The sequence below is a fragment of the Ipomoea triloba genome, chromosome 3, assembly GCF_003576645.1.
Source record: "Ipomoea triloba cultivar NCNSP0323 chromosome 3, ASM357664v1".
Taxonomy (NCBI): Eukaryota; Viridiplantae; Streptophyta; class Magnoliopsida; order Solanales; family Convolvulaceae; genus Ipomoea; species Ipomoea triloba.
In genome coordinates this window covers 18,526,675-18,540,761 of record NC_044918.1, presented here as the reverse complement: position 1 = coordinate 18,540,761, position 14,087 = coordinate 18,526,675, and the positions used below count along the sequence as shown (strand labels likewise).

Below are 14,087 nucleotides of genomic sequence, written 5' to 3'. Positions count from 1 at the left end.
TACAAGAGGCACTCATGTTAATAGAAACAATAAATTAAACTTATTATTATTATTTTATGGTACAGCAAAAAGCAAACGCAAGTTAAAAACAAACAAAAGAAAGGCGAATTACTGGAAATATATACTTTATTAGGTATATGAAAATGTTATTTTCAATTAAATTATTAAAAAAGATATAAGGATAATTTTGATATTATATATTATTCTTTCATTTCTTCTTCTTCTTTTTTTTTGTTTTGTTTTTTGTTTTGGTGTGATTTGGGAAACGTGCCCATTACCAGAAGATGTATATTGGATAAATTCTTGCCCATTATTCGAAGATGTTTATTAGAATATGTGGGCAAATCAAAACCATTGATCTAGTAAATTTAACGGTTGAAAATAAACAAAATTTTGTAATATTTATGAAAATGACCCCGCTCATTTTTACTTGATTTACAATCTATTAGATATATGTCAATGATTTGAATTTGCCCACAAGTTTTCACCTGGGGAGTGGTTCTCATATGATTAAAATTCTATATCGAAACCCTAATTGTAATGTACTTTCGCATTTTTGCAAGTGCAAACTTTTTACACTAAATATACAAAATGTTAACACTAAATATCCAAACCGTTAATACTACATAGCAAATTTTAGTGTTCATGTTTGCATAGCAAAGTTGTTGATAACTATGAAACTGTCACCGTAAATTTTTTTTTAAATCTAATCTGGTGCGTTCAATTTTTTCAGATGAAAGGTTGTGATTAGTTTTTAGAGTGTGTTTGGTTCGCACATGTGAATCGGAATCAAAATGGGTATCAAATATTTGGTAAGGGTAATGAATTTTGGTGCATGTTTGGTAATAGGGTGGAATATGAATGATTATTAATAGTTGGGGAATCGATTGAGGAGAAAGAGGATGAAACCCTTATTTTATTAGGGAACGAATTTTGCAATTAAGGGGAGAATCAAAACCCATAGTAGTGTTCTAAAAATCTATCAATTAACTTTGATATCCATTCCTGATATCTGAACTTGTCAACCAAACACACCTTTAATTTTCTCCTACCGACTTGTTATATAAGTATATATGTATTATATATTCTTATTTATAATTTATTAATTATTGATTGATTTTGATTCCTGTTTGCTATCAAATCTCTTACTAATATCTATTCCAATTATTATATTAAACATTTGATTTTATTGTCTTAAACCAAACGTTTGGTCGACATCTAAATGAAGTTTATTGTTGAAGATTGGAGTTTGAAGGATTCATATATGAGTATTAAAGGCAAAGGACAAATAGGTAAATTGAGGCGGGTGTACCAAGTACCAACATGGATGCCATTTTTTGACTTCATCCTCCACCACATTCAATTCCACAATTCTTTAATTAATTAATTAATTTATTTTATTTCCCTCGTCTCTATATAAATTAAGACGAAAGACTTCAATTCACACACCATTATATATATTACAACATTATATTGGTGGACTCAAATAATTCATCATCTTCAAGACTTTCAAGAACACACAGAAGTCTTAAGCTCACATATATAATTATTAATGGAGGCTTTGCCAAGATCAGAAGTTTCGTTTAGAAGGCAAGGCTCATCGGGTTTGGTTTGGGATGACAAGCTTTTATCCGGCGAGCTGAAGAAAATCTCAACAAAAGATGAAGGGGAGACTAAGGAGGCGAAACCCTCATCGGTCCAACGTAGCCGGTCGTCCGGCGGTCGGGGATTCCGGTCGGCCGAGGTTAAGCCGTCGTATGATCCTCCTTCTCCCAAAGTGTCGGGTTGTGGTATTTGCGGCATGTTTGGGAAACCGGTGGATTCTAAACAACAACCGCCCAGAAAAGGCGCCGCCCACCGCCCTCACCGTAGATAATTAATCATCATAGCTTAGTGGATGGGATTATTGCTTTCTTCAATCTTCATCGCCATGCACATGTATGCTTTCATTTCCTTTTTTTATGGGTTTTTTTTTTTTTTTTTGTGGTATATGTAATAGCTTTGAAGTTTGTGATTGTGAGAGTTTTTGTTGTCTTCCTATATGTATGGCAAGAACACCATCAATCATCATAGATAAAAACAATATGAATTAAAGCATCTTTGTCGTTTCTTCTCCTTCTTAATTTCCTTCTTTCAACTTTTTAAAATTAACTAACTAGTTGGTTTGACTGATCCTCTTAAAATCCTGTTTTTGTATGATCTCTTGAAAATTTTAATCAATCAGATGTGAAATTTGACGGGAATTCACAATTTATTACCTCTTCTAATAACTCTTGGATAAAATTTCTAAGTTCAGAATTAGTAATTAGGTATAAAACATAGAAAAAAAATTGAAGTTGTTGACTTTTAAAATTTAATTATGCCTGAGAGCTTGAAGAAAATGGCAATCACTCTCTCTCTTTCTCTGTCATGGTGGCGAGGTTGAAGAGAAGACAAGAGACAGGTTGTGCATTGAAGAAGGTTCAAGAAAGGCAGGCAGGTGGAGATACAGAAATTTGACTTTTCGAAACAATAATTGCCTTATCAGCTCCATCCCATCACCAAACATCATGTAGTTAAAACCTACCCATCTTTAATTTCTTCAACCAAGTCAATTACTTGCTTCCACTAATAATTACTCCTTTTTTTTATATATAAAATTGCATCAACAAGTTTTGTCATATTAGTAGGTTATAATACAACTCTTATCTCCATTATATTAAGCACCTAATCAACTCCAAATATAAAGAATGCCCAATATTCTAATATTCATCAATAAAAATTATTCAAAATTTAATAATATCCACATACACTCGTGAACTTGAGCCCCACTTTTGTATCAAAGAGATTTCTATTACAATCTGAATATTACTTCAAGATATTGGCCATTAGTAAATGATTGTTAGCTGATTGATTTAGAGGGTATAACTAGTTGAAAACATTAACGGATTGTAGAAAGGTGTTTGATAAATTTATTATTAGCTGATAGCTAGATGGTATATATATTTTTTAAAAAGTTAATTGAAAAAGTTAGTTTGAGCAGCTTTTTAGATTTTAGCATTTTAAAGTTAAAAAAAGCTGAGTAACTAAACAATTATATTGATTTTTTAACTAAGTCAAACAGCTAATAATTGTCAAATAAGTCAAAATTGACGCAAAAAACCTTGTGGTCAAGCGGCATAGCTGTTGCTCTCCCAAGTGAGAGACATTATAACTATTACGAGTATTCTATGAGTTTGATAACTGACTCATTGTTATTCTCTATAATCAGATTGACAAAATTGGTGAACATGTACTATTAATAAGTTAGGATATACTCAAAAACTTGTGTTTAATATACTTTTTACGTAATTTTACATATGTAAATTTCATATAGTAATATAAAACTAAGTATTACAAAAAAGTGGCATTCTAAGTAACATAAAATGAGATATATAGAATATTATATTAGTAGGAAATATATTTTGGAAAAAAATTATTGAAAGATGTATTTTTTCCGTTTAAATTGAGAAAGTGAGAGGAAGTTGTTTGAATTATAATATCACAAATAATCCAATGAATCAAGTCCCTGATTGGGTATCAATTTTGAGTAACCTTTATGATGAGAAAACGATAAGGATAGAACATACTATTATCTATAGATTTCTTTTTCATCCTAGTTTGACCTATTTAAATCAAAGTAGTTAAAAACTCTTCAAACTTATCAATTACTTGTACTGTATAAATTAATTAACTAATTCATATATTTTATGTTACTCGCTAAAAGTAAATAACGTTGAAAAATATGCTTATATTTTTCCGAAAATAATGCAACAAAATGAGGATATATATTAGCTTATTATGGAGAATGTTATATTAGATTATTTACTTTTCCGAAAATAATGCAAGTTGGAGAATGGAGAACGAGGGTTATATTCGGAAATTCAAAGTTTGATGGCCTAACACAACAAATTAAGGAGGATATATATTAGCTGCCGTGTGCCGTCCATAGTTATCGGTGGACACGTATTTAAATAATTAACGTTGAAAAATATGTTTTTTAATAAAAAAAAAAAAAAGGATAAGAGGCAACTTGAGAAATTTTAAATTTTTTAAAAATGAGTCATTTTCATGATGATGCGAAATGGACCCAATCCCACTCGCCTTTGTTACATGCTACTGTCCACATGTTTAATATTGGAATCATTTACTTGGTTATACTCCTACATATCCCCAACTATACCTCCATTTGTATATACACTTTTTTTTTTTTAACACTTGTGTGATATCGTATCATGAGTCTTAATATGTGAGATAAGTCGAATTTTTGACCTTATTAATAAAAAAATCCGACATGTTTTACAAATTGAGACCGTAAAACGGTCTTACACAAGTTTTTGTCTATATTCATTTGTTTCTCTTTGTAGACTAACATTATACGGAGTATTCATTACTTGTAGGGTTATATATCTTAATATATTAGTAGTGCTATATTATAGTCTCCCTTTATAGGCCAGGGTTTTAATCCAGCAGCCATGCAAGTCTTACACAGTGCAATCTAACATGTAACCTTTTAAAAAAAAAAATTATTATGAAATTAAAAAATATTTCTTTTACTTACAATTTATATTTAATTTAAATAAATAATTCTATTTATTTTTGCTTAATTTTTATTTTTCATAAATTTAAATTCTATTTAATATTTATTTCAAATTATTCCGTAATAAAAAAAATTTTCTAAAGTATTTTTGTAATACGAATTATTTTATATCATCTTGAATTAATTTATATATTGATAAAATATATTCATTGTAGAAAAATAATTTTTATTGATAAAAGAAAATAATTTTTTTTACGTGAAGTGATGTGAAATTGGGATTACTTTTGAAAGTGGAGGTACAATTGCACGGATGAAAAAAGAAAAATGATTAATTGTAAATTTAGTAATAGGCGGTATGACCCACTTTTGAAAGTGAGCGAAGATTTCGTGGGTGCGAATAGCTTTAAGTGAGATATTTATTATTTAGTTGTAATGCGCATATTCACCGATTATAAAAAAGAAAGGGCAAATACTTGTGTGAGACCGTCTCACAATCTTTGTCAGTGAGACGCCTCGAGTCAAGATGAAAATGTAATACTAATTATGAATAAAGTATTTGTTTGGGAAAATGTAATAATACTTTGAAAAAACTGTAATACTTTTGATTTAAAAGTATTACATTTTTTCTCAAAAGTATTACAATTTTCCTTATAAGTAACAAGCACTTTTATACCTTATTAGTATTACATTTTTCAATATAAGTATTACATTTCCATCTAATTAACTTGACTTGACTCATAGATAAGGATCCGTGAGACAATCTCACAGGACAGTCACTCATGAATATAATGCTTCGCACTATCGAAGACTAAAAACACGTCAAGGAGATACTATGGTTAGCTGAAAAATATTTGAAGGAAATGGAATTCAAATTTCATAGAAAACAAATTAGCAGGTAAATAGATTTCATTGTTTGGTTGGTGGAAAAGAAATTACTGGAAATATAAATTCTATTGTTTGATTGGGTTTGAAATGACAAGAAATATGAATATAAAGACCAATATGCCCTTAACAAGGATAGTGTTAATAAATTATATACATGTGTAATTAATAAATTTTGATGAGAGTAAAATAGTCCAATTGTTTAATACTTTCTTCCCAAATCATTTGGAAAACAAAAGACTAGCTAATCTCTAGCTAAGAATTTGTTTTCTTTCACTTTTAGGAAGTCAAGTTCCAATGGAAAACATTTTTCATCCAACCAAACAACATAAAAACACATTTTCCTCCACTTTTAAAAAAATCTTTTCCATGGAAGAGGTTCTCCATCCAACCAAACATCCCCTAATAAATCACAAATTAAACTATTATTATATTGAACACCAGTTACAAAATATATCCTCAAATGCTTTTTATTTTATTTATGAGATTTGAATATATATTAATTAAATGAGAAAAGCTAAAGTTTAATAGGAAACTAAAGAATTAAGTCGGTTTACCTACCCCATTAATTGCTTATTAGCTGGTTATGGATATACAAATTAACATCATTTTTCCCTGATTATTTATGTATGTGTAATATTCTACACATATAAAGTTGATGAAAGCATGCAGTTTGGCGGTGGCTTTGACTTTATGGTTATTATTTGATCCACTTCTCACGCACAAATCTTTACTTACAATAAGATAAACTAGTCTAAATTGTTCATATATAGCTAATCAGTATAATTTGACTAACTTGTCAGGTTGTCCCACCAATTAATTATTTTCAGAGCACACAAGGAACTCTTTTCATTTTGAGAGGCTGCTTCCACACTATCACTGTCGAGGTTCGATCTTTGATATTTTGCAATAAATTTTTATTTCTGTGACCAGTTAGGGATGGTAATAAGTAGATTAGTTCTTCATTTAATCATTTTGAACTTCAACCTAAATAAATATTATTCATACCTATCCTAACATTGCTGAAACATTAAAAAAGAAAAAAAAGATGAAAATTAGGATATTTAATTATCTTTTTGACCATCGTTTTAGGTGGTTAATTACATATTTGCCAGAATTTTTGACCAACCTTGAAGAGTGGTCAAAAGATTTTGACCACTGGCAATGGGATGATTGGAAAATTTTGGAGGGTAGTTTAAATTTTACATTAAGGGTGTGTTTGGAAACTCGGAAATCATTTTTCGGGTTTTCAATGTTTGGTAACACAAGGAAAATAAAAGTCAATGGAAAATCAAATCAAGTCAATGAAAAATAAGCTCTTTTTTTAGGAAAATGACTTCCCTTTTTTTAGCGGAAGTCATTTTCCACTCACGCCTCTCACTCCATTTCCGTCTATCTATACAGCTCTCCCTTCATCTTCTTTCTTGCTACACCACCGCCACCTCTCCCTTTTACTTTTTCTTTAATTTTTTCCCCAAATACATGGTTTCCGGTTGCCGGAAACCAGTGGTTTCCGACTTGGAAAACCACAGATATGGTTTTCCAAGTCGGAAACAGTGTGGTTTCCCAACTTGGAAAACCACAGGGAGGTGGTTTTCCAAGTCGGAAACCAATTTTGGTTTTCCGACTTGGAAAACCAGGGAAACCAATTTTGGTTTTTAGAAACCAAAATTGGTTTTTCGGTAGTGAAGTTTTTTTTTTTTTTTTTTTTTGTTAATTTTTTAATAACAAATCTAAAGAACATAATTATTATTTAGCTATTGTTAAATATAGCTATTGTTAGAATTATTTTGTGATTGAATATTGTTAAAGTATTTGTTGACTTAATATTGTTGAAGTATACAATTCTTTTCATTTTCTGGAAAATGATCCAAACACACAAAGACAATTTTCTGCTGTGTAGTCAAACACTAGAAAGGAAAATGACTTCTTGAAAATGACTCATTTTCCAGAAAATATTTTCAAGAAGTCATTTTCTCCTAAAACTTTTTAAATTTTGTTTATATATACTGAAGAAGAGAAGAAGAAAAAAGTAAAAGAAGAAAAGAAAGAAGACGAAGGTGCATGGAAGAGAAAGAGGAAGAAGAAAATGTGGCCGGAAGGGACTTAATTTAAGTCGATGTCCGATAACCCGACAAAAACCTAGGTTCCTCTCTAAGGAACTAAGTAGACTGTTGTGTTAATTGGTTCCTCCGTAAGAGTAGATCAGTTTTTCTTGGCTGACAAATTGTATGTAAGGACGCAGATCAAGTCCTGACAACCGCAGCATAGAAGTTACACCAATATGGTGGGCTCTTGCATTGTGAGTATTACGGATCCTTCTACATTGAGATTTGAGAACAAACCTATTCTTACTTGATTTTGGCTCTACACAGAATTTTCGCTTCTATCTAAACTTATCCTATTAAGATTCGAAAAAATAATATACCTACCTAGCATTTCTTGCTATGTTACTATCCTTACATAAAGTGCACGAACCATTAAGAAGAGAATAAGTTTTAGACACACACTATTGCATATCGAATTTTTACTGCAAACTCATCCTATTAATTAAGGCTCCAAAAAGAAAAAAAAAAATAGATACCCACTTGGCATTTTTGATGTGTTATCATTTCTACATAAAGTGCATGAACCATCAATATATAAGGGAATAAGTTTTAGAGAGATTGATGATAAGCTTCAAGTCCATGCCTTTTGTCTATACAAGCATGTGTAATCATCACGTTTGATGGCCCAATTCAACAATATTTTAGCTTCATATATGAGACAAGTCAAATACACCTAATTCCTCCTATATATACATGATACGTAGTGGTGTGGACAACCTAGTTGTTAATGTCCTCAAACAATCGCCTGGAAAGTGGCCATATATAACCTACTTATTGCACGAACGATCCTATATAATCTTGGACAACATGCATGTACGAGAATATTCTTATAGATATAATTTGATTTAATAATGTATTGTCTTAATTATTCATTTATTATGTGTCTCAATCCGTGAGACAGGTTGAATATTTGATTAATGAGGTCAAAGATTGACTCATTAATCAAAAACTTGTGTGAGATCGTATCACGTGTCTCAATCTGTGAGACGGGTCGAATATTTGATTAATGAAGTCAAAATCCGACCCATTAATCAAAGACTTGACCTATTAATCAAAGATTCAACCCATCTCATAGATTGAGATCCGTGAGACGGTCTCACACAAATGTTATCCAAAAAAAATACTTGTTAATGATTTTTTTTCCTTTAAAATAAATAATAATTACAGAAAGATATGATGGATGAGTAAGGTAGCATCCAAAAAAATACAAATAACGACCTATATATCGACACAAGAAATAAAACATATACAGGTAGGTAGAACTGAACAAGAAAGCCCATTATGACAAAACATGTAGACCCAACCTAAAGAATGATAAGACCAGAGGTGAAGCAGAGAATATTAAACAATGTCTTCACTCTCAAAAACTTGTTGCTCCATGAATGATACGGAGTATATAGTATTGTCCATTATTGATTATTAAAGCATCTTCTGACCCATCAATCAATAAATGACAAATTATACGATGAATGAGGTCTACATTGCATTGTTAATCCTTATTCAAAATATTCAATTAACAGATTATGTGCATGTAAATACATTAAATGCACATAATATGTTAACTATGCACATAATATGTTAATTGCAGGCATATAATATACAATTAACATATTATGTGCCTTCAAATTATTTACAGAAACATAATTTATTAACTAAAGATACATAATATATTAAATCTTCCAAAAAACATTTCCAAGCATTCATGCATACATCCTCTGTTACTAATGCCCCAATTATCAGCTTCCATTATACTGCAGTAGCTCCTCGTGGCTCAGGTCAACCAATATTTCATCCGTATACGTCTTTCTCGTGTACCGTACAAGGGATATGAAACTTGCAGATGCTCAATGAAATTATGAAATTTTACAAAAAAAAAATTAAAAAAAATCTTGCGGCTAAATTTTTATAGATTGAATGATCTTACAGATAGTTATTTGAACCGGTTTAAAATTTTTAATTATTTGTATAACCTAAAACTCAAACCTCTAACCTTCTAGTTCCACTGTCAAATAATGTACATTATTTGAAAGTACATGATTTTTTTATATATTATCAAATAACGTACATTTAGTACACAAATAATGTATTTTTAATATATTAAAAATGTATATTGCATTCATGATCCACACAGCTATATGGACAATGATCCACACAATTATTTGCCCTAGTTCAACATATGAACACACATACATCATGTACTCTTTTCATCAACTAGGTTTTTCTCCCATTGAATTTTTCTAGTGAGGTTTTAACAAGGCACGAGTATAATATAGTAATGTCAAGGGGGTGTTGTAAATAAATATATGTGGACATTACTAGAGGTAGTATTATATTATCATAATACATCTTTATTCTTTATAGTCTTGTATTTATTTTGAAATTCTATATATCATGTATATATTGAATTGCAGGATAAATAATAAAGGATGAATGATTTTCTCTGTATCTCTTATCTTCTCCCTCTACTTTACTGTATATTATTATATTGGCAAAAACTTGTGTGAGACCGTCTCACCATGAGACGGATCGGGTCGGGTCAAAATGCAAATGTAATACTTATATGCACAAATGACATACTTATGTGCTCAAATGTAATATTAATCAGAAATAAAATTTTTGTTACTTATAAGGGTAAATGTAATACTTTTAAAGGAAAATACAATACTTTTACATTTGGATTTAAAAGTATTACATTTTTCTTCAAAAGTGTTATATTTGCCCTTATAAGTAAGGGACACTTGTCAACATTACTTATTATGAAAAATGTATTATTTTTTCTCTTATAAGTAACAAAATTGTATTTTTATTAGTAATTTAGTAATATATTTGAGCATATAAGTATGACATCTGCACACATAAGTATGACATTTGCATGTTGTTTCGACCCGACCCGCCTCACGAATAAGGATCCGTGAGACGGTCTCACACAAGTGTGACCCTATTATATTTGTTCATGCAAAGATACGTTTGATTTTATAACGTAACATTCACATTAAAGATATAATTCCTGACAACTTTTTCAAAAATGCATCATATTCAAAGAAATGAAACAAATGATAGGTCTAATTGCAAATTGAAATGTCACTTATAATCTCTAAGGAAATCTAGTTTGTTAGCAATTATTCTAGCACCAAAGTGACCCAAAAAGTCGTTCCACAATGAAAATAATATGTAACTATCGACCTTCGATCTCTGAAATCGTGACCATATTGTTAGAGCAAATTTTTGGATTATTACCAACATCATCACATTTTATGCCCATGACAGTAGAGAAACCAGGTTGTTTAGGAATAGGTAAAATTGTTGATTCATTACCAAGCATAGATACCACATCTGACATGGTCGGTCTATCTGCTGCACAATCTTGAACGCATAACAAACCTATTTGAATACACCTTGTTGCTTCGCTAATTGAAATTGTCTTGTCCATTGTTAGATCAATTATAGTTGAAACTCTTCCTTCTATCCATAAATCCCAAACCTAATAACAAATTATTGGTAGAGTTCACATATATAGTTGTTGCTCAAATTAAAATAGAGATATTTGAATAAAAGAAATTCATCACTGATTATATATGTAGTTAAAGTATTGATTAGTACTTACATAACCAAGTAAATTTGAAACACGATCTGGATTATAGAATCCAGTGTTTCTCTTTCCACTTACAATCTCCATTACCATGACTCCAAAACTGAAAACATCAGATTTTTCAGAGAAACAACCATCCATGGCATATTCTGGAGACATGTAACCGCTGTTTTATAGAAAAAATTATTTTATAAGTTATATTAAAGGAAAATATATACACAACTACATATTTAAAGAATTAATACTATATGGGGTCCCTTGAGTATAGTAATTTTGTCTTGTTTAGTCCTGAATTTTCAAATTAACCACCTATGGTCTTTTGACTTTCAAATTGTTACCTCCATGGTCCAAGTTTACCACCCATGATTATTCAACTTTCAAAATTTAACCAGTCATAGTATAGTCCTCTTAGAAGGACTATGAATGAAAGTTTAGAACTAAATGTGACAAAATCACTACACTCGAAGGATCCCATATAATATTAACTCATAGTTAAAACAAACATATTCGTTCACTTACTAAGTCCCAACAATATTTTTTGTGTTTGCGTGAGAATCACTATCTGTAAATATTCTTGCCGTTCCAAAATCAGAAATCTTGGGATGCATGTGAATGTCTAATAATATGTTACTTGTTTTCAAATCTCTATGTATAATCTTCAATCTTGAATATTTGTGAAGATATAAAAGTCCTTGAGCAATCCCATCAATTATGATGACACGCTTTCTCCAATCGAGACAAACTTTCTTTTTTGCATCTATGCAAAATCAACAATCATACGTTCAAATAATGAAGCCAAGCAAGAGAAACATATAGAGTACAATAAAGGAGTGAAAAAATTAAAGCAAACTTACCAAAAAGAATTGAATCCAAACTTTTATTTGGCAAGTACTCATATATTAATATCTTCTCATCATCTCCTTGAGTGGAGCAACCCAAAAGTTTAACAAGATTCCTATGTTGTAATTTTGAAATCAATAGAACTTCATTTTTGAATTGTTGGATTCCTTGTCCAGACATTTTTAAGAGTCGTTTCGCTGCAATTTCTTGACCATTGGCCAATATTCCCTACGTAGATTTGCTAGTTAGGTTCCATGAATTTTGAATTGGAGATTACATAAATTTTTTTATAAAAATAAAAATATAAATAATAATAATAATAATAAAAGTGCAGTTAAACTATTTTACCCATTCTTACCTGTAATATTTCAATCCTTGCCTGCATATTTTGAGCATTAATCTCACCCATAGAATAGTAAACATGATTCACCAAATTAAGTTTATTTTAAATCACACATATATATGAACAAAACAAGCAACAAATTAAAGATTTACCTTGTATACAGTACCAAATCCTCCTTGACCAAGCTTATTTTCATCTGAGAAGTAATTTGTGGCAATCTCTATACTTCTAAAATGGAAGAAAGGCAACTCTTCCTCCTCCTCTTTACTAGCAAGTTGTTGCCTCGAAGATACCATTGGGGCTGGGGCAACAATAATTGTACGTGTTAGAAAATAAAGAGTTGATGATTTTAGTATATCAAGAGAAGGTATGAATATATACTACATTGTAACAGAGTCAATAATATTAAAAAAAAAAAGTATATCAAGAGAATACCTGTAAAGCAAGTACGACATTTTCTTGGATTCATACGCCAGACTAGCAAAATTATGGCAGGGATGAGAACGGATGCTACTGCAAGAGCAGCTATAATCGTTCTTCTGTTTGAGTGTGGCTTCCTCTGGGTCAGATGATTAGGCACCAAAACAGGAACAGGGGATGAACTACTTCCCTTTGAGTGTGGCTTAATACCTACTTGATGGCGAATGTAAAGGACTTCACCACCATCTTGTACGTATTTATAAGCAGTGGAAGAAGAGAATGCGCAGCCAGTTCCATCAGGGTTGGATGTACCATAGGCTTTGCAAGAACAATTTTTTACACAAATCTCCCTGCACTCACTAATACCAAGGGTGTAGTTGAACAAATGTTTATCCCATGCAATTCCGACGGGACCGGTCATTGGATCAAACCAGTCCCCAGCACTACTACAATAGGATTGTTTGGGTCTTATGCATCCCTCAGAGGAAAAACCATAATAATCACATTGAATTTTGTCTAGCTGTGCACTAATCTCCCCAGTGGCATACATACGGATAGGGTCTGCCTTCTTATCCAGATCTCCATTCCAAACAAAATAGGTTTGGTTCTCGTCAGAGAAATAGCCAATGGTATTGGAGTGAAGTGGGAGAAATGGAAAAGTGATGCCATTCCAGGACCCGCTTTGCCAATAAACAACCCCCTTTTCGCAAGACAACTAGCTGCTTGGTATTGTTTGGATCAACACCCAAGGTAAATACACCAGGAGAAGGGTTATACCGACTTATCCAAGAAGTCAGAAAACGTTGGTGAGGCCGTTGGGTTTTCAGCCCAAACCAACCCAATTTCATGCCTGGAAACCAGAGATTAGTGGGGTGATCGAAACTTTCCCACAAGATCTTACCCTCTGGACTTAGCAAAATTAAGTTGCCATTACTTATTAGAACTGCTGTTGTGTTTTTAATATACGCATGTTGTTCAGCGTTTATAACGAATTCTGCAGTTCCATTACTACTAGTAGTAGATATTACCACCAACCGTCCTCCTTCCTCCATTTTTAATTTTGGAAAGTGTGGATCTTCAATTTCGCTCTTCCAACTGTTCCAAGCAACCCAAATTCTTTTTTCTTCTGAAGTCGATGAGGATCCATAGCTAGTCGACTCTACATACAAATACCAGATGCCCGAGTCCCCTACCTGCCCGAATTGTAACACCGCACTTGATAACTCTAAGAGATCTCCATCGTAACTTGACAGAATTTCCCCAGGTCCAAGTTCAGATTTAGCACTAACCTGAGATACCAGACCAGCATGCAAGAAGCTAGCCATGACAGATGAAGCAAACAACAAT

The 14,087-nt window shown here is 31.5% G+C and overlaps 3 protein-coding genes across 3 annotated transcripts; 1 reads left to right on the top strand and 2 right to left on the bottom strand.

Annotated features, from left to right (window-relative positions):
- Positions 1 to 1,440: 1,440 nt before the first annotated feature.
- On the top strand, positions 1,441 to 2,630 carry LOC116012060 (uncharacterized protein At1g15400). Its single transcript, XM_031251529.1, has one exon. The coding sequence runs from the start codon at positions 1,553 to 1,555 to the stop codon at positions 1,874 to 1,876; it is 324 nt and encodes a 107-aa protein (XP_031107389.1). The 5' UTR covers positions 1,441 to 1,552; the 3' UTR covers positions 1,877 to 2,630.
- A 7,922-nt stretch (positions 2,631 to 10,552) lies between these two features.
- On the bottom strand, positions 10,553 to 13,335 carry LOC116012534 (putative receptor-like protein kinase At4g00960). The gene is made up of 6 exons (XM_031252093.1): positions 12,756 to 13,335; positions 12,473 to 12,621; positions 11,992 to 12,205; positions 11,657 to 11,894; positions 11,153 to 11,303; positions 10,553 to 11,029 (listed from the first exon to the last, which is right to left on the bottom strand). The coding sequence occupies exons 1-6, from the start codon at positions 13,288 to 13,290 to the stop codon at positions 10,724 to 10,726; spliced, it is 1,593 nt and encodes a 530-aa protein (XP_031107953.1). The 5' UTR covers positions 13,291 to 13,335; the 3' UTR covers positions 10,553 to 10,723.
- Positions 13,335 to 14,087, bottom strand: LOC116012535 (G-type lectin S-receptor-like serine/threonine-protein kinase At1g67520). The gene has a single exon (XM_031252094.1). It carries the CDS (start codon positions 14,063 to 14,065, stop codon positions 13,352 to 13,354), a length of 714 nt encoding a protein of 237 aa, XP_031107954.1. The 5' UTR covers positions 14,066 to 14,087; the 3' UTR covers positions 13,335 to 13,351.

Bases quoted from the DNA above. Each gene is read 5' to 3' on its own strand.
- LOC116012060 (XM_031251529.1), top strand. From the start codon at position 1,553: ATGGAGGCTTTGCCAAGATCAGAAGTTTCGTTTAGAAGGCAAGGCTCA.
- LOC116012534 (XM_031252093.1), bottom strand. From the start codon at position 13,290: ATGTATGCCACTGGGGAGATTAGTGCACAGCTAGACAAAATTCAATGT. The intron at 12,206-12,472 runs GTAAATCTTTAA...AAATCTACGTAG, and splicing joins GATTTGGTACTGTATACAAG to GGAATATTGGCCAATGGTCA. The intron at 11,030-11,152 runs GTAAGTACTAAT...ATTTGTTATTAG, and splicing joins TTTCAAATTTACTTGGTTAT to GTTTGGGATTTATGGATAGA.
- LOC116012535 (XM_031252094.1), bottom strand. From the start codon at position 14,065: ATGGCTAGCTTCTTGCATGCTGGTCTGGTATCTCAGGTTAGTGCTAAA.